A 23,998-nucleotide genomic window follows, 5' to 3' on the forward strand; every position below is an offset into this window, starting at 1 on the left:
CTCACTGATCACCGCCCCTAGCCTCCTCATCAACAACATGTGCATTAATCAAGTATAGTGAGTCCAAAGACTCAACATGCATATACGTGGATAACAATTAATACGTAATAAAAATCATGTGATTTTAAAATATCTGATACATGGTAACTTGAATATGAATAAATAAATATGTATGACTTGGCTTCTATACATGAAAATAATTTCCTGAGAACAAAATGTAGTCTCAACCTAAATATGTCATAATATGACGAGAACATAACTGGCATGAAACTGTGTGAGGCTGGAATATATTGTTTATAAAATGAAATCTGAATTGTGGCACACATGAATTGCTTGATCAAATTATACCATAGTACTAGGCCTGCAAGGATCATTCAATTTCTGGGTCTGGATGTCCAATCATAGCATATATAACTGAATTTGTTGGATAGTTCGCTAGATACGTGTACTTTGGGTTCCTAACCTGTATTTTGGAGTGTTCACCGGTCACAATACCCTGATTCCAAACCCGTAAAATAAGTGGCCACAATAAAGTTCAATATCTCAAAACTATACTTTTAAGAATGTCATACCTGATATCATACTTACGAACTTTGTAGTCTTCATTGGATTGTTCCCGGGTTCGTTGCAATTGAACTTGACATACAACTCAAAACTAGTCTCAAATCGTATACGTGTAACTCTCAAAATTCATTCGACGACTTAGGATCTACCAATTGACTCGATACTCGAATCAACCTTAAACAACATGTTAACTTACTGTCCAAAAACCCAAACTGTGGGGGCCCGTGCTCCTGATTAACGTTTAATGACCAAACAACCAGGATTTATTAACGTAAACAGCGAAAGCGATTAAAAATTTTCCATTTTGGGCCTACAGAAATTTCAGCATGACCTATTCGTAAATAGGACATCCCAAAAAAAATCAAAACATCACAAACAATATTTATATACTCGAAATAAAGTCACAACATCAATTCACAACCTATAGCCGCACTGGCCGGGACTAAACACATGCAGAGCCGGCAAGGCTCGATCACACAACTATCCATTCAAAACATCGTAAAACAACATTACAGCTACACGGGGCATCTCCCCGGTAAATGTATGACTCCATAATATAGTGTATATATATATCTGGGAAACTCTCAACCACGACTCGACGACTGGGCACCACTACCTGACGCTCCACCAGACGCGTCAAATCCTCCTGGATAACCTGCTATGGCATCAAAAACAACCACAGCATAAAAGAAACGAGGGGTCGGGCCCCAGTACGACGAACCAGTAATATTACGACAAATATAACTGACATGAAATAAAATCAAGTACAATGCGATGCGATGCAATGTAATGCAATGCGTGAAAGGTAACAACAAAATAATGGATACCAAAGCGGAGTCCAAATGAAACGCATCAGCAACAAGAACAGTGGCCACCCGTGCCAGGAATGCAGCAACGTAATAGCATGCCGCCGCTATCCATGCACGTAGCATCGAGGGTACGGGTGCGACCCGCTCAGCCCTCATGCAAGTCATCAGGAGTGCTAGTCCTATCACCCATTCCATCGATGAGATGTCAGGAGTGATCTAATCCTATCACTCACTCCATAGATGACGCAACATCGCAACAGATCAGTAATGCTAGCAATCAACGGAGTCAAGGCTCGAAATGCTATGCATCAACTCAAATAAATCCATGAATGCAATCAAGTATTCACAGAAGCACATAAAGCACGTCACAACTTATTACAAAGTACTTAACGTCATTTCACATCACTATAGACGTCATAATAAAACGGTTTATACGTACCTCAACTGAACCCTTAATTTACCACTGAAATTTCTTAAGGATTTCTCGAATAATCCAATCCTGTGGCAAATAATACCTTTCATATCAACTTCAATTTATTATTCCAATATTCACTAATTTAGCCTAAAATTCCGAAAATCCCTAATTTAGGCTTTTATATTTCCAAATTCATATACGACTATTCTACAGTATCGAAACACCTAATTATTGAACACTAAAATTCGAAAATCCGATTATATATTTCTGAATTTTCGAAATTAATCCCAAATAAATTCCGAAAATCTGATAGATACCTCAAATCGGCTCAATTCTCGTACCTACAATCAATAACATAACAATTATCAATATTGGTACCAAATTTAACCCAGCAAAAATACACAACCTTGCGGGAATCCTGATTTGTACCTCAATATATCTACCAAAACGAAGCTTATGACATAGGGAACAAAAGCCCTCAGTCAATTTCCGAATTCCGGCGACGTACGGGCGGCAATTCGACGGAGAAAAGGGATACGGGTTTTCGAACAGGGTCGAGAAACCTTTCAATATGGGTACCAAAACGTAGCCCTCGTCGAGAAGATTCCAAAACTATGCTTACTTTCGAAAATCGATGACCGACGGTGGAGTTACGGGCGGTCAAAGGCGGAAAAATCGTTTGACTTTCACGGACAGAAGTTACGGGAGCTTTCTGATTCTTTCTTTTACTTTCTGCACATGATTTTATATTATTTAATTAATTAATAAAACAAATGGGCTGGGCTTGGGTGTTTACATTTGGGCTTTGAGGGGAAATGGGCTCTCACATTCTCCCCTACTAATAAAAGATTCCGTCCTCGAAATCTAGCATACACAACATTTATACAAAAGTGATTTATAAACATTTACCACTGATAGTACATAGGGAAATCAGAATACATGGAATAATTTATTACATTTTCAAACAAATGAGGCCATTCCTGACGCATCTTAGCCTCTAATTCCCATGTAGCTTCTTCTCTCCCATGTCTACTCCACTGCACCATAACCAATGGAATCGTCTTATTCCTCAGTTGCTTCACTTTGCGATCAAGAATTTGCACTGGATGCTCAACATAGCTAAGGGAACTATCCAACTCCACCTCATCAGTCCTCAAGACATGAGAAGGATCTGGCTCATACTTTCGTAACATAGATACATGAAACACATCATGTATCGCAGACAAACTCTGCGGCAAGTCCAAACGATAAGCCAACGTGCCAATCCTCTCAACAATCGCATATGGACCAATATAACGCGGAGCTAGCTTCCCTTTGCGCCCAAATCTCATAGTACCACGAAACGGTGATACTTTCAAGAAAACCTGATCGCCAACCTGAAATTCTAAAGGCCTACGCCTTTTATTAACATAGCTGGCTTGACGATCTTGAGCTGCTTTCATTCTTTTCCTGGTCATTTCAACCTTGTCTTTCATTTCTTGTATAAATTCTGGTATTGCCATCTGTTTTTCTCCTACATCTTCCCAGCATATCGGAGATCTACATTTTCTACCGTACAAGGCTTCAAATGGTGTCATTCCGATGGTTGCTTGGAAGCTGTTATTGTAAGAGAATTCAACAAGTGACAATGATTCCTGCCAACCACCCCTGAAATCCATCACGACTGCTCGCAACATATCCTCGAGTGTCTGAATGGTCCTCTCTGACTGACCATCTGTCTGTGGGTGATATGCAGTACTCATCGCCAAATTTGAACCCAATGCTGATTGCAAACTACCCCAAAACTTTGAGGCAAACCTGGGATCACGATCTGATACTATGGTTACAGGCACACCATGCAATCTCACTACATGATCGATGTACATTTTTGCCATTTTCGTATAAGTACAAGTACGATCATAAGGAATAAAATGGGCTGATTTAGATAATCTATCCACAATCACCCAAATCGCATCACAACCACGATTAGAACGAGATAGGTGTGTCACAAAATCCATAGCAATATGCTCCCAATTCCACTGTGGCACTTCAAGACTATGTAACATACCACCAGGTCTCATTATCTCAGCTTTAACCTGTTGGCACGTCAAACATCTAGCAACAAAGTCAGAAATCTCCTTCTTCATACCTTCCCACCAATAATGAGATTTCAAGGTATGATACATCTTTCTGATTCCAGGATGAACACTGTGCCGACTACAATGAGCTTCACGAAGTATAGATTCTTTCAAATCTATCAAATTCGGAACCACAAGTCTACCATTATAGCGCAGACATCCATCTGAAGCAACACTGAACTTGTCTGATTGACCTGTCTGAGTCAATTCTTTCAATCTATGAACATGCGGATCAGTTCTCTGTGCTGCTTTGATTTTAGAAATAATCTGTGGCTCAACTTGAATAGATGAAACTATAAAGTAGTCGCCCTTAGACTGATAAGTCCATCCTGAAGTTCCCAAATGCTCATGAACTTTTGAAATAGTCAAAGATGTCAACATTTTAGGCTGAACCTTTCTGCTCAAAGCATCTGCAACTTGATTCATTCGCCCTGGCTGGTACTGAATTTCACAATCAAAGTCCTTAAGCAATTCCAACCATCGACGTTGTCTCATATTCAAGTCAGACTGTGTGAAAAGATACTTCAGACTCTTGTGATCAGAATAAATCACAAAGTGTTCTCCGTACAGATAATGACGCCATATCTTCAATGCAAACACAATGGCAGCTAACTCCAAATCATGAATTGGATATCGAGTCTCATGTGGCTTCAACTGACGAGAAGCATATGCAATCACTCGCCCATTTTGCATCAAAACACAACCCAGTCCATTTAGAGAAGCATCTGTACAGACAACAAATCCACCTGAGCCTGAAGGCAAAGCTAGCACTGGAGATGTGGTCAACGTTTCTTTCAAAGTCCGAAAACTAGACTCACATTCTGCAGTCCACACAAAACGTCGATCTTTCTGCGTCAACTGGGTCATAGGCCTAGCTATTCGAGAAAATCCTTCAATGAAACGCCTATAGTACCCAGCTAACCCCAAAAAGCTTCGAATCTCAGACACATTGGTTGGTTTAGGCCAATTGATAACAGCTTCAACCTTACTAGGGTCAACAGATACTCCTTGTGCAGAGATAACATGGCCCAAAAATAAAACTCTGTCCAACCAGAACTCACACTTAGAAAACTTGGCATACAACTGCGCTTCTCTGAGTGTTTGGAGAACTAGTGTCAAATGTTTTTCGTGCTCTTTCTTTGACTTGGAATAAATCAAGATGTCATCAATGAAAACGATAACGAATTTATCTATGAATTCCCGGAATACACGATTCATTAAATCCATAAACACCGCTGGAGCATTAGTCAAACCAAACGGCACGACTAGGAATTCATAGTGTCCATAACGTGTCCGAAACGCTGTCTTAGGAACATCTTCCTCTCGGACTCTGAGCTGATGTTAGCCGGAACGAAGATCAATCTTGGAATATACAGAAGTACCCTGCAACTGATCAAACAAGTCGTCAATACGCGGCAGAGGATACTTATTCTTCACAGTAGCCCGGTTCAACTGCCGATAATCGACGCACATTCTCATCGTTCCGTCTTTCTTCTTTACGAACAATACTGGAGCTCCCCAAGGCGACATACTTGGTCTGATATAGCCTTTCTCCAGTAAATCCTGAAGCTGTTCTTTGAGTTCTTTCAACTCTGTCAGAGCTAAACGATATGGTGCTCTAGATATAGGATTTGTCCCTGGCATCAATTCAATGCTAAGATCTATTTCCCTTTGAGGCGGAAAACCCGGAATCTCATTAGGAAATACATCAGGAAAATCCTTGACAACGGGAATGTCTGAAACTTTCAATTGTTCTTCCCGTGTTGCATCAAGAGCATAGATCAAAAATCCTTCGTTGCCGATTGACAACAATCTGAACATTTCCATTGCAGATACTAATGGAATTCGAGACTGTGAATCATAACCATAAAAATTCCATTTGCTGCCATAATACGGTCTAAATCTGACAATTCCATGGAAACAGTCCACAGTAGCTCGATAATTCGTCAATATATCCATACCGAGGATACAATCGAAATCAGACATGGCTAACTTGATTAGATTAGTTATCATAATATTATCCTCAAATCTAATCACACAATTTATGACTATCTCACGAGACATCAAGTATACACCGGCAGGAGTAGCCACATACACAGTATCCAACAACGGAATAGTAGCAATCTCATGCTCATAAACAAATGCAGCAGATAAAAATGAATGAGATGCTCCAGTGTCTATCAATATACGTGCAGGATAATCGAAAACATAGCAAATACCTGCAATAACTCCGCCTGGTGCATCCTGGGCCTGGTCCTGAGTCAAAGCATGGACTTGAGCTTGCTGCGGCCCTGGAAATGGCTGCTGAATAGGACCTCTAGGAGGTGGATAACCGGATTGCTGAAATGACTGGGTAGGAGCATATGGTCTAAAGACTGGTCCACGGGGAACTTGTCCAGACTGTTGTGGCTGAAATTGCTGTCTTTGTGCATTAGGGCATACTCTGGCAAAATGCCCAACTTGACCACAAACGTAACAAGATCCCTGTACTCCTACACATTGGGAACTAAAATGTCGACCACCACATCAGTCACAATGCACAGTGCTAGACGACCCAACCGAACCTCCTCCTCGTGCACTTCCTGAACTGGAAGAGCTGGATTGAGACTTCTTCTTGAATTGCTTTCCTTTTACCTTGTACCTCTGCTGTTTGGGTTGTTGGTATGACTGTACAGGCTGATATGGAGGTAAATCCACTGGCATTGACATACTACTACCAGATCCCTGAGAACCAGATGATGGACCTGGCTGTGGGTCTCCTCTGAGCAAACTTGCTTCAATTTTCCTCGCCTTTTCCACTGCTTGAATATACGTATTAGGCGATCCAGTCATTACCAAAGTATGAACAGTCCGTTGCAACCCATGCAGAAAACGTGATAGTTTAGCCTGATCATTCCTAGCAACATGTGGAACATAGGGCAAAAGAGCAGAAAACTGTGAAGCATATTCCACAACTGATTTGTTTCTCTGCACCAACTGATTGAACTCTTCTTCTTTAGCAGCATAATATGACGGTGGTGCATATTCTTGGGTAAAGTGAGCACGAAATGCATCCCAAGTAATAATTTCACCAGAGTCCTTCATTTCTTCCTCTGTGGCTTCCCACAAGAGTTGTGCTCGGTCTTTCAGTTGGTAGATGGCAAGCTTCAATTTAATATCTTGGGAATACTCCATCAAATTAAATAGATGATTTATGCTTTTCAGCCAGCCTGCTGCTTTTTCTCCGCTCTCGTTGCCAAAGAATTTTGGAGGACGTAATTCTTGGAACTGCGAAATTATTAACTGCATTCCTCCAACTTTCTGTGTCAGCTATTCCACTTCTTGCTCAATCACTGCCTGTCTAGCTCCAGGTCTTTCAGGTCGAGGAGGTTCTTGATACACTTCTTCTTCAATGTTTTGAGCGACTTGTCCTCGAGGTCGACCACGTCTACCTCTAATGATATCAGCAAGTCCTCGAACATTTTGTGCCTCAGATTCTTGCGCTATTTCCTTCCCTTTTCTACCTCTACCTCCAGGTGCCATTCTACAATACACGAGGATTAAATACACAGGCAGATAACAGGTAAAAGAAATTAATAGGCAATTTCTAAACTACATATCATGCCTAATCAGCTAATCGTCAGGCAAATTCAAAGAAATCACACCAAATAATTCAAATAAGAGCAAATAGTCAAACACATGCACAATCATGTTATTTGTGTCTAGACTCAAGTGCCCTAGACTCTAATTCGAGCATATCCCAGTTACGCTCTGATACCAACTGTGGGGGCCCGTGCTCCTGATTAACGTTTAATGACCAAACAACCAGGATTTATTAACGTAAACAGCGAAAGCGATTAAAAATTTTCCATTTTGGGCCTACAGAAATTTCAGCATGACCTATTCGTAAATAGGACATCCCAAAAAAAATCAAAACATCACAAACAATATTTATATACTCGAAATAAAGTCACAACATCAATTCACAACCTATAGCCGCACTGGCCGGGACTAAACACATGCAGAGCCGGCAAGGCTCGATCACACAACTATCCATTCAAAACATCGTAAAACAACATTACAGCTACACGGGGCATCTCCCCGGTAAATGTATGACTCCATAATATAGTGTATATATATATCTGGGAAACTCTCAACCACGACTCGACGACTGGGCACCACTACCTGACGCTCCACCAGACGCGTCAAATCCTCCTGGATAACCTGCTATGGCATCAAAAACAACCACAGCATAAAAGAAACGAGGGGTCGGGCCCCAGTACGACGAACCAGTAATATTACGACAAATATAACTGACATGAAATAAAATCAAGTACAATGCGATGCGATGCAATGTAATGCAATGCGTGAAAGGTAACAACAAAATAATGGATACCAAAGCGGAGTCCAAATGAAACGCATCAGCAACAAGAACAGTGGCCACCCGTGCCAGGAATGCAGCAACGTAATAGCATGCCGCCGCTATCCATGCACGTAGCATCGAGGGTACGGGTGCGACCCGCTCAGCCCTCATGCAAGTCATCAGGAGTGCTAGTCCTATCACCCATTCCATCGATGAGATGTCAGGAGTGATCTAATCCTATCACTCACTCCATAGATGACGCAACATCGCAACAGATCAGTAATGCTAGCAATCAACGGAGTCAAGGCTCGAAATGCTATGCATCAACTCAAATAAATCCATGAATGCAATCAAGTATTCACAGAAGCACATAAAGCACGTCACAACTTATTACAAAGTACTTAACGTCATTTCACATCACTATAGACGTCATAATAAAACGGTTTATACGTACCTCAACTGAACCCTTAATTTACCACTGAAATTTCTTAAGGATTTCTCGAATAATCCAATCCTGTGGCAAATAATACCTTTCATATCAACTTCAATTTATTATTCCAATATTCACTAATTTAGCCTAAAATTTCGAAAATCCCTAATTTAGGCTTTTATATTTCCAAATTCATATACGACTATTCTACAGTATCGAAACACCTAATTATTGAACACTAAAATTCGAAAATCCGATTATATATTTCTGAATTTTCGAAATTAATCCCAAATAAATTCCGAAAATCTGATAGATACCTCAAATCGGCTCAATTCTCGTACCTACAATCAATAACATAACAATTATCAATATTGGTACCAAATTTAACCCAGCAAAAATACACAACCTTGCGGGAATCCTGATTTGTACCTCAATATATCTACCAAAACGAAGCTTATGACATAGGGAACAAAAGCCCTCAGTCAATTTCCGAATTCCGGCGACGTACGGGCGGCAATTCGACGGAGAAAAGGGATACGGGTTTTCGAACAGGGTCGAGAAACCTTTCAATATGGGTACCAAAACGTAGCCCTCGTCGAGAAGATTCCAAAACTATGCTTACTTTCGAAAATCGATGACCGACGGTGGAGTTACGGGCGGTCAAAGGCGGAAAAATCGTTTGACTTTCACGGACAGAAGTTACGGGAGCTTTCTGATTCTTTCTTTTACTTTCTGCACATGATTTTATATTATTTAATTAATTAATAAAACAAATGGGCTGGGCTTGGGTGTTTACATTTGGGCTTTGAGGGGAAATGGGCTCTCACACAAACCATGACCAAAACACTTTCTAACAACCAAAAATAAAATAAGAAAGCTTACGTCTTTAGCCAATCCCAAGAAATGGCACTTTACAGCTTACGGAAACAATAAAATTTCTAAACACAAACCGACTCGAATCAACCTCGAACAAAAACTTAGACTCGACCCTAAGACACTTATTAAGACCATGACACTACTCAAAACCACTCAGGAAATGATCTCAAAACCGAACACACACCAAAAACGTGAACAATAATATTCTCACACAATTAAGACAACTTGAGCGGTTTTACGAGAAAAATCATAACTTTTTCATTTCTTGTCAAAAAATTACGAATTTGGTATCGAATCAAAGATAACACAATAAAATACAGTTTTTGTGCTGAAATCATTTTCAGAAAATGGACGGATAGATATCAGAATTTAAGATACAAAAGATCAGATTTCAAGAGTTTGCTGTCAAAAATATTCTTTCGACAGATTGTGCGGTTTTGAAAGAAAAATCATATATCCCTCATTTTTTTTCCAAAAATTACGAATTTGGTATTGAATCGAAGATATTATGACTAACTACAACTTTTATGTTGAAAAGTTTTTCAGAAAATAAACTGATTGATACCAGTTTTTGAAACAATGAAAGTAAAATACACACCCAAAAACCCACTGCACAATGAACTCATGCTATCAACTCTTACCACCCAAGTACTATAAATCCTCAACTAGCATACCAATATGGATCTAAAACATATATGAACATGATCTTAAGCAGCCATGTTATACCGGAACTATCCAACGTCGCCCTACAACATGAAAACGTGAGAAACAAGTGTATAATCTTGACATGAACATAAATATTGAACATACTTGCATGAAAATGATTCTCACAAACATGAATGCTTGAAAATCCACACTATTACTTGATTTACGAGAAAATAAACGTAATATACATGCCTTTGGTCTTGAAACATTGAGAATCTCGCAAATCTCGATGATCTGGACACGAGGAAGAAATTTGGAGTTTCTCGCTATCCTCAAATGGTAGAACCGATGGAAATGGAGCTCAAGAATATTTAGGAGAGAAGGGAATTAATGAGAAGAAATGGAGGAGGATTGATGGGCATGTGAAGTTTCTTCCGGAGAAGACTTGGCCAAAGTCTTGAAATTTGAGGCAAGTCGGGTGGATTTAGGGTATTCTAGCGATAATTTAAATATATTGATTAGGTTTAAACTAATTAATCAATATATGGTGTAGTCCAAATAAAATTTTAGACTACTCGACTCGAGGCTTGAAAACCGATACATAAAATATTCCTAAATTTACAAAAGTTGCACGACAATTAAGGGAAAATAAAATACTAATTGTCATAAAATAAAATACTCCATAACTTAAAATAATTTTGGGCATTGAATTTGGCTCAAAAATAAATATCTCAAATATCATATCCCAAGTCCGATCTCATGTATTTTCCTGAAAGACTGGAACTCAAATAATACAATTAAATATATACATGAATAAAATAATATGTAATTGCATAAGTATATTTATAACAATTAAAATATGGTGCATGCATAATTTAGAGTAGTATAACTACATCATGTTTGATTTTACGTGTACTATTAAATTTTTCGGGCGTTACAATTACACTTGGCTTAGAATATTTTTATGCAATTGTGTCACCTCCTAGTGTGAATACAAATTCACTAGTAGACTTTGAGGCTTTCATATTATATATCCAGTTCGCATCATTGTATCCTTGAATTGCAGCAGGATATCTGGTGTAGTGCATTTCATAATCATGAGTATACCTCAAGTACCTCAGCAATCTCACAATTGCTTTCCAGAGTTTAGTTCTTAGATTACTTGCGAATCTACTAAATTTGATGACTGCATAAGTGATATTTGGTTTTGTACAACTCATTAAGTACATTAAACTTCCAATGATTCAAGAGTATTCTAATTGAGCCACAATCTCACTTTGATTCTTCGATAGATGTTGACTCATATCAATCGGAGTTCTAGCCATCCAGAATCGTCTTTATTGAATTTCTCAAAAATTTTGTCAACATAATGATTCTATCTAAAAGAACCCCTTATGATATTATTTGGATTTTAATAACAGGAATCACATAAGCTAATCCCATGTCATTCTTATCAAATCTTGAGTTCAAAAACTTCTTTGTGGATTTAATCATTTTGTCATTGCATCTAATGATAAGCATGTAATCTACGTAAATATATAAAATAACATGGTCAGTTTTAGTGTCTTTAACATATACACATTTATTACACTCATTGACCTTAAATTCACTTTTTGTCATGACTCTATCGAATTTTTCGTGCTATTGTTTTTATGTTTGTTTTAAGTCATACAAAGACTCAACAAGTATACAAACCTTGTTTTCTTGTCCGGCTACAGAAATCTTTTAGGTTGTTCCATGTAAATTTCTTCTTCTAAATATTCATTAAAAAATTATGTTTTTGCATTAATTTGGTGTACTTCAATATTTTGCAAGGGGACAATTGCAAGTATCACTCAAATTGATGTTATTCTCATTACCAAATAATAAATTTCAAAGTAGTCAAGCTCTTTATGTTGACGATAACCCTCGATTACCAATCCAGCCTTGTACTTATCTATTGTTCCATCTGATTTCATTTTCCGTTTAAAAATCTATTTGTATCCTAGTGATTTGCTTCATGGAAAGATCCACTAATTCTCGTGTATGGTTTTACAAATGTATTCAATTTCGAAAATAATTGCTTCTTTCATTGAGGTCCCTCAGAGAATTCACCTTCTCTTTAAAATTTTGAGGTTCATTTTCCAAAATGAAAGTAAAAAATACGGAACCAAGGATTTTTTTATCCTAGCTCTTTGGTATGCCTGGGTTCAACCTCATTATGAATCTCTTGTTCTTATTCCGTTGTCTCATATAATCCTTTAGAAAAACTTGATTCTTCTTTAGATTTGTATGGAAAAATATGTTAAAAAACAAGACATTTCTTGATTCCATTATCGTATTCTTGTGGATATCAGATGTTTGGGATTCATGCACAAGAAAACGATAAGGGCCGCTACTATGTACATATCCAATGAAAATGCAATCAACAATTTTTAGTCCTTTAAATACGAGATTTGTGATGATATTTGGATTCATATAATCTTATCTTCAGAAGATTACGAGGTTTGAATATATCCTGATATATCTGAGACCTATGCTTATCATAAAAGATTGGTCAATGTGTTTTGCATCTATGAGACTTTATCTGTGTTTATTGCGATATTTGTATGAACTCAGCTCGGAGGGCCTTGACATGGCTTGGCTCTTTAGGTCTCCCTTCTTGCAAAGACTTTTTTCGAGTAGAGATATGTTCGAACTCCATACAAGATGTTTATTCTAACTAAATTGCATCAAACATAGGCCGAGCCGCTCTGTATAAATGAGCTTGGGTATTCAATAGTTTGGATCGACTCGATTCGGATCATCTGTTCGAGGTATCAAACGAAAACTTGATGATGCACAAAAAGATTGTGATGAAGATGGTAATCAGTGAAATATATGTTATTAATGTTGTTGTCCTCAAATGAAACGGCATTGCATGTTTCATCATTAGCCTTAATTTTTATTTTCATTTTTCATTCTGATTTGCAGATTATATGTCCACACCATCCAACTCTTCCCCACCCCCAATTTGTTTTAAAAAAATGTGCAAATATAACAATGATAATTATTTTGTGAGTCCAAATTTATTATTAATATATTTTTATAATAAAAAAACATTAATTTTCTCCTCCAAAAACCAAATTTCTATGCTTCGTCCTGCCTATCATGGTATTCGTCCCTGTTTTCTTGGTTTTCTCTTCTCAGTCTCCCTGCGTGTGATGAACGAGAAGGGAAAATGAACAAACTGGCACAGAGAATTTAATTTGGGATGGCAATTGAAAAGAAAGTTTTCTGAAAGACAACGTTTTACACTAGATTGAAAAGAAAATTGAAAATAGAAAAGTCGATATTTATAACTTATGTAACATAAATATTTCAAATTTAGAATAAATAAGGTCGTAAACTATCCAATCTAATACAAGTCTCGAGTTTAGAATTACATATCGGATTTGAGACATTATATAAAACACTCCATAAAATAAGATCTCGAACTATCCAATATGACACAACATTAACTGTATATAACAGTCTCAATAAATTTATTTAAATTAAATTAAAATAAAATGATTATTCATTCATTGAATATAGTAAAAAAACTATATACAAATAGAGGACAGTATGAAAACAACAATAAATCTATTCTAAAAAAAAAATGCTATGTTTTTTTAAATAATAAAAAAAACAACAGTAAATCTACAACATGTTACAGCAAGAAAAGGTGAAGCACGCTAAAAAAAAAAGTTAAGCTTCGTTTCAAAATTCGATTTCTCTCAAATTCCTCCACCCAATCCTCCTCCTCCTCCTCCACCACCACCACCACCACCACCACCACAACCACCTCCTCCTCCTCCTCCTCCTCCTCCACCTGCACCACCGTCTCCACCACCTCCACAGCCACCACCTCCGGTCCCTCCATCACCACCACCACCACCGTCTTCAATATCCCCACCATCGTCTCCACCACCATCTCCACCACGACCACCATCACCACCACCACCACCACCATCAACACTATCGCCGCATTTAAAAAGAAGACTAAGCACAAGTAGGATAGCTGAAAAAGAACCAAAAACAACGAACACAATAAGAATCACATGACCTGGTTTCATCTTGTCCAACAATGTACAAAAATTCTTGCGCTGCAAACCCTTCTATATTAGCTAGCTTACTTATAATGATACGGCGAAGAATCGATCTCCAAGGAAATTTCTTGGTTGACTTGAATTGCGTGTGTTGATCAAATATCATCGTTACATCAAATGTATTATTTTATTGGCATAAATTAACTTTCTTTTATTAAAAAGTTTGTGTTTTAAAGGTAATTTTATGTAATTTATTTGAATTAAAGATGGGATGAATCTAAACCTGATAGGAGACGGGTAACCAACGGGTCTCGATCAACCGCTAAAATTATATTTGTGGTCTTATAACTTGTATGTTTTTATTTTTTGACACGTTATCTGTCGATTTAATATACTAATGATAATGTGTCGATGAAAATTACTAAGTTTGTGACAAATAGTGCTGACATGTTCGATGTTAAGTCATACCTCTCATCGACGTCCCATATTTAGATTGATAGATTTAAAGTTAAAGATTTCAAATCCATATGTTAGTTTGGAAAATCAATTTAACCATAAATTTTAAATTCCCAACTAACTATCTTGATTTCATTTTAGTTGATTTCTTGTGTATATTTTTTCAAGACAAAAACTTGTGTGAGACGGTCTTACGAGTCGTATTTTGTGAGATGGATCTCTTATTTGGATAACAATGAAAAAATATTACTTTTATGCTAAGAATACTACTTTTTATTGTGAATATCGGTAGGGTTGACCCGTCCAGCGACGGAACCCGCCACGGGCTAGAACTTTAAACTCTATAATTTTTTAATATTTTAAATTGATCTACCCGGGCTAATATCAAATTATTTCAAAATTATACAAGAGCATGTAGCTCCGCCTCTGCCCGTCTCACAGATAAAGATTTGTGAGACCATCTCACAAGAGACCTACTTTTTTTCAAATCCAAATCAGACTTACTCTTTTTTCAAATCCAAATCCTTAAATCTGAATTATAATTTTTTGATAATCAATTAAATAATGATATAATTAAACAGAATAATAACCTTTTATTTTTTAAATATATAAATGTTCATGATTCATTATAAGACAAGAAGGTGGGGTATATTTATGATTATCATATTAATTTTTATTTTAAACAAGCTACCATTTAATTAATCCAATGGATAAGAAGAAAGAATGAAGACAAAAATTTGTGTGAGACGGTCTCACGAGTCGTATTTGTGAGACGGGTCTCTTATTTGGATCACCCATGAAAGGGTATTACTTTTTATGGTAAGAGTATTACTTTTTATTGTGAATATGAATATGGTTGATCCGTCTCATAGATTATGATCCATGAGACGGTAGACCCACTCAAAAACGAATCAACAAACATAGAGTTTGGCAGCATTAAATTCCGAGGCGGCTTGAAAAGGCGACTTTGTGAATTGAAGAAAGACACGTATAATAGTTGACTCGATCGTCATCTTTGAAAAGGCAACTTCTGAATTGAAGAAAGATACGTAAATGTCTTGCATTAGTAAGAAAGTGTTTGAATAATTCAAGGATCTCCAAGTTGGTGGAGCCTTCAAAATTTTTTTCTTTTATATATATATATTATATATATATATATATATATATATATATATATATATATATATATATATATACTAGTGAAAATTTATCTCAAATTTTTATTTTTGGCTAAAAATTTTAAACATGAGTTATTTTTTTTCTCCACTTTTCTTTGAGTGAAAAAAATCCATCTTTATTATTAAAAAATTAAAATTCTTTGTCTTTGTTAAATGATTCCACACAGATGATTTAGGTTTTATACAATTGGGTCGATTATATAATGTGTCGCTTTTATCGAATGTGATTTTTCTTGTTTATTTGTATGTTTCGGTTGATGTTTTATTATTAATTGATTCGGGGTTTGATATTTGGGATTCTATAATCATGTGATTTGTTTATTTGGCTATTCGGCTGATTTTAACTCAATTCGATCGTAATTATTATATGCATGTGTTAATATTTAAATTTAAATTTGTATTTGGTTTGTTAGCTTTGTTTTGATGATTTTTATTTTATTTGTGTTATACATCGATTCATCTATTACTTGTGAAATTATTCTTTATTATCTTTATTATCATCTTCTGATTTTTTCATTGGACAACTTAATTTATATAGCCGAAGTATTAATTCATATAATCTAGATTTAAATATTTGTTTAATCTATGATAAAAATAAATGTTCATGATATTTTTAATTATATATGTAGCATATTGGATATTAGTGATAATCATATGTATTTAATTATCACCTCGTATGAAATGTTTTTATATATAATAAAATTTATATACACGACCATGGATGAGTACTTGACGGATGATCAAGAGTTCGATTCTTCTATCAATATTTTCTCGGGCGAACTTTTCTCACTAAGGTTTTCTTAGTGCAGTTTTACTGGATGACTTGCATTGTTTACTAGCTAAATGAGTAACCTAATGGTTTATCATGTACGTCGAAAAATAATAACATGATATATATCATATAACAATTTTCTATATTCATGTTAAAACAAAATTTGTCATCGATGGGGAACAAATACTACACGTTGAAGAATATTTAAGATTGGCAAATTTCTAGTCGATCGGTCGTCAACTTACGTATGTTACATGGATTTTACACGTATGAAAATGATTGGTTCTTCAAATACAAGTCAAATTAATTATTCAAAATATTATAATTAATAATGTCTGTCCACTCGGAACATATATTGCGTATAACTCTTGAATTCAATGAGGATTGAATACAAGTCAAATTATTTAACGATCAAGAAATTGTGATTCAGTTCATGTTGGAAGAGTTTAGTGAACAGCCTACGTGTTGCTTAATTAGCTCAGTCAATTAGATGCATGCATGCATGCATGATCTGTTGTATATTTTAATATATTTACATATAATAATTGTAATAAAATATTATTGCACCCTTTAACTAATATTTTTCACTTTGCCCTTGGGGGAAAATGTAATTTTTGGTCTTACAAATTATAGATTTTTATTTGGAAGCTGCTTATGAAACTTACAAAAGTATACAGGATTTATCTAAAATCTCATTACTCTCTATTACTCATATTTATTTGTCAATTTTCAAGTCGCTCACTTGTATTCGCAAAAATATAAATAAGATTTTCAATGATTTTTCAGTGCTACTAAACTACTCAAGCTATCTTTGGAGTGTTGTATTACATTTTGAATCTAAGGATTCATATAACAAGAGTTTGTTATCTAAAAAGTTTGTACTAGGAGTTTCAGGTATAAATTATAACAAGTCATAGACTGAAGTGTGTTGTTATAAATCTTTGTAAAACAAAAATCTTCTTGTGAATTATTTCTCTGTGTAAAAAAAAAAGAGACATGTAAGAATTTAACCTTCGAACTTCTATAAAATTTTATGTGTTATTTATTTTTTGAACCTTTTGTACCAGCTCAACTTCTTAGACATAAAGCCAAGTGAATATAACTAACTGTTCACTAGATTCAGTCGGACATTTTCGCACTTTAATTTTCTAGTGTTATCTAGCTAGTCGAGAATAGGACTTTAGTTTCTAACAACTATTAACACCAATTCAAGTGTTTCGATAAAATTTCTTGAAAATAATATATATAATTAAACAAATATTATTTAATTAAATGATTTTAGATTACTCTATAATATTCCTTGGTAGAAAATCTACTAATCAACCTTTAACTAGATTATTCATGTTTAGTAATTAAAAAATTTAGGATTGTTTATTTATCATAATCACAATAGACGATCAGAAATTGTCGATGTGACAAGGGTAAACAACTCTTTATTATGCTGAAAGATGAAAATTTCAAAGATCGAAATTGCCATCGATTCATTTTTTGGCACATGCCTATTTGAAACTTTTTTTGTTAAATCAGGGAGTTACACTCTACTCACAAAATCAATAATCATGCTAATTTCCATAACTTCCAAAAATGAAATCCATTTTTAAACACCTTTAAAAGCTATAAATTTGATCACCATAAAAATAACTAATCAAACTCAACTCCATTAGTTTGACTATCTCGAAGAGAACAAATAATACAATATGAAAGGAATTTTTATTCCTTGAAATACTTTCCATGATTATTGTTGATATTTTGCCTTTCTAGTTTTTGATATGATATTATAATGATATGATCTCACAATATCTTTAAGATATTATCCTTATTTTTAAAGAGTTTGTTTCCTAATGAAATTGCTCTTTTGTCTAGGTTAAATATGACTCTAAGCAGCAAAACGTGTGCGGCGTGAGAGAGAGGATTATTAGAGAGCCAAAGGGGTTCGAGAAGAGTTCGGAGATCAAAGCTAGCTCGTACTATTGTTGCCGAGAAGTGCTTACATCCTATGACGCCAACACCTAATCATTATGTTGATTAGTGTGTTGTTCTTTTGAAGACCTTTTCTTTCTCGGTTAATGCATCCATTGTATACCGGTTATATGCTTTGTCAGAAGTTTTGGATGCAATTTGTTACTCACCTTTACAAGGGAGTTGTTTACTTCTTTCACTAGTATTGATTTTTGTAAACTTACAAGTTTTTCTAGTGAATTATTTTGCCCTGAGGCATCGCACAAGTATTTTATACTTGTGCATAATTTATATCTCGTCTCTCCTATTATTATCGTTATTCCAACTACGTTTAGGTGTGTTAAACTTATAACTTCCGCTGCATGTTGTCGTGAGTGTTACAACACCTACGCACAACACCTATATTCTGAAACACACAACTCTCAACTCACACATACACTGTGGAAACAGAACTTTCAATTGGTATCAGAGCTTCCACTTGACGCTACTAAGTGAGATCCTGTTTTGTTTTGTTTTCAGAGTGAAAAGGAATTATGGAAGGATCAACAAATACCGTTTTTAGGCCTCCCGTGTTGGATGGATTAAACTATGCATTGTGGAAAGTAAAGATGAGGGTTTTTATTAAATCCATTGATGAAAGAGCTTGGCAACGTGTACTTGATGGTTGGAGTCCACCAAAACTCGAGGATGCTGATGGAGACACACGGCTCAAACCTGAAAGTACATGGACTGTCGATGAAGTGCAATCATCAAACTATAATTCCAAGGCTCTTAATGCTATATTTTCATCCGTTGACACAAGGATGTTTAATTTAATCACCATTTGTGTATGTGCCAAAGATGCTTGGGAGATACTCCAGAAGCACTGTGAAGGATCCGCAAGTGTGCGTAAAACTAGGCTAAGGATGGTGACATCAAAGTTCGAAAGTTTGAGAATGGAGGACAAGGAGTCTATCCTTGAGTATGACTGCCGGCTGAGACAACTCTCAAATGAATCACATGGCCTAGGAGATCCCATACCAAATGAAAGATTGGTGAACAAGGTCCTAAGATCTCTTCCTGAAAGATTCAATGTCAAAGTCTGTGCTATTGAATAATCTAAAGACACGTCAACAATCAACTTAGATGAACTAATGAGTTCTCTCAGAACCTTTGAGATGAATCTTGATCTTCAAAGGAAGGATAAAGGGAAGACAATAGCCTTTGAAGCCTCAACTGAATCTTATGATGAAATCCTTCAAATATCTAAAGAGGTGGATAAGTCTGATTTAGGTGAAGAATCGATCTCTCTTTTTACTAAGAAATTTGGTGATTATTTGAAGACTATGAGAGAAAAGAAGAAAGTTGGACAAAAGTTTGAGCTGCCCAATAACTCCACATTTGCAAAACCTCAAAGGTTTACTCCTATGAAAGGACAATTTCGACCAAAGACCGAAGTGCAAATCCAATCTAATGTCAGAAACCTGGACTCGGTGCAATGTAGAGAGTGTTCGGGATATGGACACTATGCCAATGAGTGTGCCAATCGACTTAGGAAAAACAAAGGCATGACTGTCACCCTGAGTGATGAAGAGTCTGATGATGATCAAGGATCGAGTGCATCTGAAAATCACACATCGTTATCTTCTGTGATCAAGGAAAAGCGCTCAATGCAAGTCAATCCTTTGGGTGTTGCCACAGGTGTTGCAATACCTGGCCGCAACACCTCTTCGAAGTCAGTATGTCTTACATCTACAACCCTTGCGGAGGCAAGTGAGTCTGAAATCCAAGAGATAGATGATGATGAAGTCACTCTAGAAAGTGTGCAGACGATGTACGAAGAGTTATATGAAGACTGGATCAAAAGAACCAAAGTAAATGCAAGTCTCTCCAAAGAAAATGTTGAGCTAAAGTCACAAATTTCACGACTTGAAGTAATCTTAAGCAAGAAAGATTTGGAATTATGCAAAATCAAAGAGGAACTTGGAGAAGCAACTCAGATTCTTGCCAAGATGAACTCAAGCTCATCCAAACTTGATTCACTTTTGATGACTGGACAGAATGACAAAGCTGGACTTGGTTATCCGAATAGTCTGTTTGAAATTGGAGAATCTTCCAACACTAAGGGAAAACAAACTGTTTTTGTCAAAGGAAGTGTTGAAGCTTCGAATGCTACACAAACTGAAAATGGTACTCCATCAAAAGGGCGATTGTCTATCAAAAAGTCTAAATCCAGAAAGCGCCACTTCATCTGTCACTACTGTTACAGACCTGGTCATATCAAACCCTACTGCTTTAAACTGAGAGATGATTACAAGAGATGAGAATCAGAACGGGTGTTACCACAGGTGCTGTACAACACCCGGCGCAACACTGCCAACAGAAAACCCATGGTAAAAAAGGTTTGGGTACCAAAGACACATATTCAATGTTCTGTTATTTATACTTCATTAAAGACTAACATTGCAGGAATATGGTACTTTGACAGTGGCTGCTCGCGCCACATGACAGGTTCTAAAGACCATTTGATTGACTTTGTTGAACTAAGGAGTGGTCATATGACATATGGTGGTGGTGCTAAAGGAAGAATTGCTGGGAAAGGAACCTTGAATGTTGATGGATTGCCTAATCTACACAATGTGCTCTATGTTGAAGGGCTTAACTCAAACTTAATAAGCATAAGTCAACTTTGTGACGGCGGTTTGCATGTTAAGTTTGATAAAGACAATTGTGAAGTGTTTAATAAGACTAATACTCGCATTTTGACAGGTACTAGGTCTGCTGATAATTGCTATCAACTTGGAGAAGACATAGTGAGCAATCATTCAAAGGTGAGCGAATTAAACATGTGGCATCAAAAATTAGGACATGCAAACTTCAAGACATTAAAGAATCTTGGTAAGTACGATGCTGTGAGAGGTATGCCTAATTTATCCTCTGGAATTCCGTATGTTTGTGGTGCATGTCAAAAAGGTAAGCAAACACGTGTTCCCCACCAAGTGTTGCAACACTTTGGGACAACACGGTGTCTTGAACTCTTGCACATGGATCTTATGGGTCCAATGGAAGTGGAAAGTCTTGGAGGTAAGAAGTATTCTTGTGTTTGTGTGGATGATTTCTCTCGCTTTACTTGGGTAAGATTTCTTAGAGAAAAATCCGATACATTTGATGTTTTCAAGAAATTACATGCTAAGATTACTAATCTACATAATATGAGGGTTGGAAAGATAAGGACCGATCATGGCAAAGAATTTGAAAACTCACATTTTATATCATTCTGTGAAAAGAAGGGGATAACTCATGAATTTTCGGCCCCTAAGACTCCTCAACAGAACGGAATAGCCGAAAGGAAGAATAGAACACTGCAAGAAATGGCTAGGGTCATGTTAAGTTCTAAGAATATTTCAAAGAGATTTTGGGCCGAGGCCTTGAACACAGCATGTCATATTTCAAATCGTGTGTACTTAAGGAGTGGTTCCACTATGACATCCTATGAAATCATCATGGGAAAGAGGCCGAACCTCAAGTATTTTCATGTCTTTGGGTGTGTATGTTATGTTTTGAATGATCGAGAACATCTTGCAAAATTTGACTCTAAAAGTGACAAATGTTTATTTCTTGGTTATTCATCCAATAGTCGTGCATATTGCATGTATAATCTGAGAACAAGAACGACTATGGAATCTATTAACGTTATGTTTGACGATCTTGCAGATCTAACAGGAAAAACAATCGAGGATGAAGTTGTTGGGCTCCTGAATACAAGTGAGACACTGCCTAACACAGATGTTGGACCCGGTGTTGTAACACCTGAGACAACACCTGCATTGGCAGAATCAAATGATGAACCAGAAGAGAATACTGAAAATGATGATGGTGTAACCAATGATGGGATTGACATTTCCAGCAAGATTCAGAAAAATCATCCATCATCTCAGATCATTGGAGAAACATTTGAAGGAATGCAAACTAGAAGAAAGGAGAAGGTAGACTATCGGAAAATGATGGGACTAGTATGCATGACTTCTTTGTACTCTCAAGTAATTCATTCTTGTTTTGTTTCACTCGTTGAACCCAAAAATATAAGTGAAGCCTTAAAAGATGAATTTTGGGATGATGCGATGCATGAGGAACTTGAACAATTTGTTAGGAATGATGTGTGGGATTTGGTTCCCAGACCCGATAATGTGAATGTTATTGGAACCAAATGGATCTTTAAAAACAAAACTGATGAATCCGGAATTGTTGTGAGAAACAAAGCTAGGCTAGTTGCTCAAGGGTATACTCAAATTGAAGGAATTGATTTTGATGAAACGTTTGCCCCTGTTGCCCGGATTGAATCGGTTAGACTTTTACTTGCTATTGCATGTCACATGGACATAAAATTATATCAAATGGATGTGAAAAGTGCATTTTTAAATGGCATTTTGAAAGAAGAAGCGTACGTAAGCCAACCTAAAGGATTTGAAGATCCACACCACATGAACCATGTCTACAAGTTGAAGAAGGCACTGTATGGGCTTAAACAGGCTCCACGGGCATGGTATGGTAAGCTTACGGAATATCTAGCTTAACTTGGGCTTCAAACGAGGTGAGGTTGATAAAACCCTTTTTATTAAAAAGTCAAAGCATGATATACTTGTGTGTCAAATTTATGTGGATGACATAATCTTTGGTGCTTCTTCTCAAAAGCATGTTGATGATTTTGTTAAATGCATGTCTACCACATTTGAAATGAGTATGGTAGGAGAATTGAGTTTCTTTCTTGGTTTACAAATTAAACAAATGCATGATGGTATTTTTCTATGCCAATCTAAGTATGCCAAGAATGTGGTAAAGAAATTTTCTACTGAGAACACTAAACACATGAAAACTCCAATGGGGTCGACTGAAAAACTATCCAAGGACGATGTTGCGACAGGTGTTGACAACACCCAGTATCGCAGCATCATAGGCAGCCTTCTTTACTTAAGTGCAAGTCGTCCCGACATCATGTTTAGTGTTTGCTTGTGTGCTAGGTACCAAGCTGATCCTAAAGTCACTCATTTAAAAGCTGTTAAAAGAATTTTGCGATATATTTCTGGAACAGTTGACTTGGGCTTGTGGTACACCAAAGAAACAAACACCAATTTAGTGGGTTTTAGTGATGCTGATTGGGCAGGAAACCTAGATGATAGGAAGAGCACCACTGGTGGATGTTTTTATCTTGGTAACAATTTGGTGTCTTGGTATAGTAGAAAGCAAAATTGTGTGTCCTTGTCCACTGCTGAATCTGAGTATGTCGCAGCTGCTAGTTGCTGTTCACAACTTTTGTGGATGAATCAAATGGTTAAAGATTATGGATTTAACAGTGATACCTTAATTGTATACTGTGACAACTCAAGTGCAATTGATATTTCAAAAAACCCAG

General features: G+C 36.4%; 3 protein-coding genes across 6 annotated transcripts; 1 reads left to right on the forward strand and 2 right to left on the reverse strand.

Moving 5' to 3' along the window:
- Positions 1-933: 933 nt before the first annotated feature.
- Positions 934-9,499, reverse strand: LOC140834034 (uncharacterized). Of its 4 annotated transcripts, none has more exons than XR_012118645.1 (4): positions 2,218-2,607; positions 2,106-2,129; positions 1,813-1,872; positions 934-1,219 (listed from the first exon to the last, which is right to left on the reverse strand). XR_012118645.1 is itself a non-coding variant. In XM_073198620.1 (4 exons), the coding sequence occupies exon 3, from the start codon at positions 7,191-7,193 to the stop codon at positions 6,432-6,434; it is 762 nt and encodes a 253-aa protein (XP_073054721.1). In that variant the 5' UTR covers positions 7,194-7,428; positions 8,702-9,018; positions 9,107-9,499; the 3' UTR covers positions 934-1,219; positions 6,125-6,431. The 4 variants fall into 4 exon arrangements, 2 of the variants coding, with proteins under 2 accessions (XP_073054721.1, XP_073054720.1); XM_073198620.1 differs by lacking the exons at positions 1,813-1,872; positions 2,106-2,129; positions 2,218-2,607 and adding exons at positions 6,125-7,428; positions 8,702-9,018; positions 9,107-9,499; XM_073198619.1 differs by lacking the exons at positions 1,813-1,872; positions 2,106-2,129; positions 2,218-2,607 and adding exons at positions 6,125-7,428; positions 8,702-9,018; positions 9,107-9,499 and having other exon boundaries at positions 934-1,222.
- On the reverse strand, positions 2,694-6,405 carry LOC140835436 (uncharacterized). Its single transcript, XM_073200932.1, has 7 exons — positions 6,348-6,405; positions 6,125-6,280; positions 6,001-6,082; positions 5,377-5,808; positions 4,724-4,947; positions 3,615-4,099; positions 2,694-3,422 (listed from the first exon to the last, which is right to left on the reverse strand). The coding sequence occupies exons 1-7, from the start codon at positions 6,403-6,405 to the stop codon at positions 2,694-2,696; spliced, it is 2,166 nt and encodes a 721-aa protein (XP_073057033.1).
- Positions 9,500-19,142: 9,643 nt separating the features above from the next.
- Positions 19,143-19,706, forward strand: LOC140835437 (uncharacterized). The gene has a single exon (XM_073200933.1). It carries the CDS (start codon positions 19,143-19,145, stop codon positions 19,704-19,706), a length of 564 nt encoding a protein of 187 aa, XP_073057034.1.
- Positions 19,707-23,998: the final 4,292 nt, after the last annotated feature.

The sequence above is a fragment of the Primulina eburnea genome, chromosome 6 (genome assembly GCF_022965805.1).
Source record: "Primulina eburnea isolate SZY01 chromosome 6, ASM2296580v1, whole genome shotgun sequence".
NCBI classification, from domain to species: domain Eukaryota; kingdom Viridiplantae; phylum Streptophyta; class Magnoliopsida; order Lamiales; family Gesneriaceae; genus Primulina; species Primulina eburnea.

What these genes read in the sequence shown, in the direction of transcription:
- LOC140835437 (XM_073200933.1), top strand. Translation starts at nt 19,143, where the DNA reads ATGGAAGGATCAACAAATACCGTTTTTAGGCCTCCCGTGTTGGATGGA.
- LOC140835436 (XM_073200932.1), bottom strand. Translation starts at nt 6,405, where the DNA reads ATGTGTAGGAGTACAGGGATCTTGTTACGTTTGTGGTCAAGTTGGGCA. An exon ending in ACCAGGCGGAGTTATTGCAG is followed by an intron (nt 6,083 to 6,124) that starts GTATTTGCTATG and finishes GTATATTGATAG; the next exon opens with ACACTGGAGCATCTCATTCA. An exon ending in TTTTGTGTGGACTGCAGAAT is followed by an intron (nt 4,100 to 4,723) that starts GTGAGTCTAGTT and finishes TGACTCAGACAG; the next exon opens with GTCAATCAGACAAGTTCAGT.
- LOC140834034 (XM_073198620.1), bottom strand. Translation starts at nt 7,193, where the DNA reads ATGCAGTTAATAATTTCGCAGTTCCAAGAATTACGTCCTCCAAAATTC.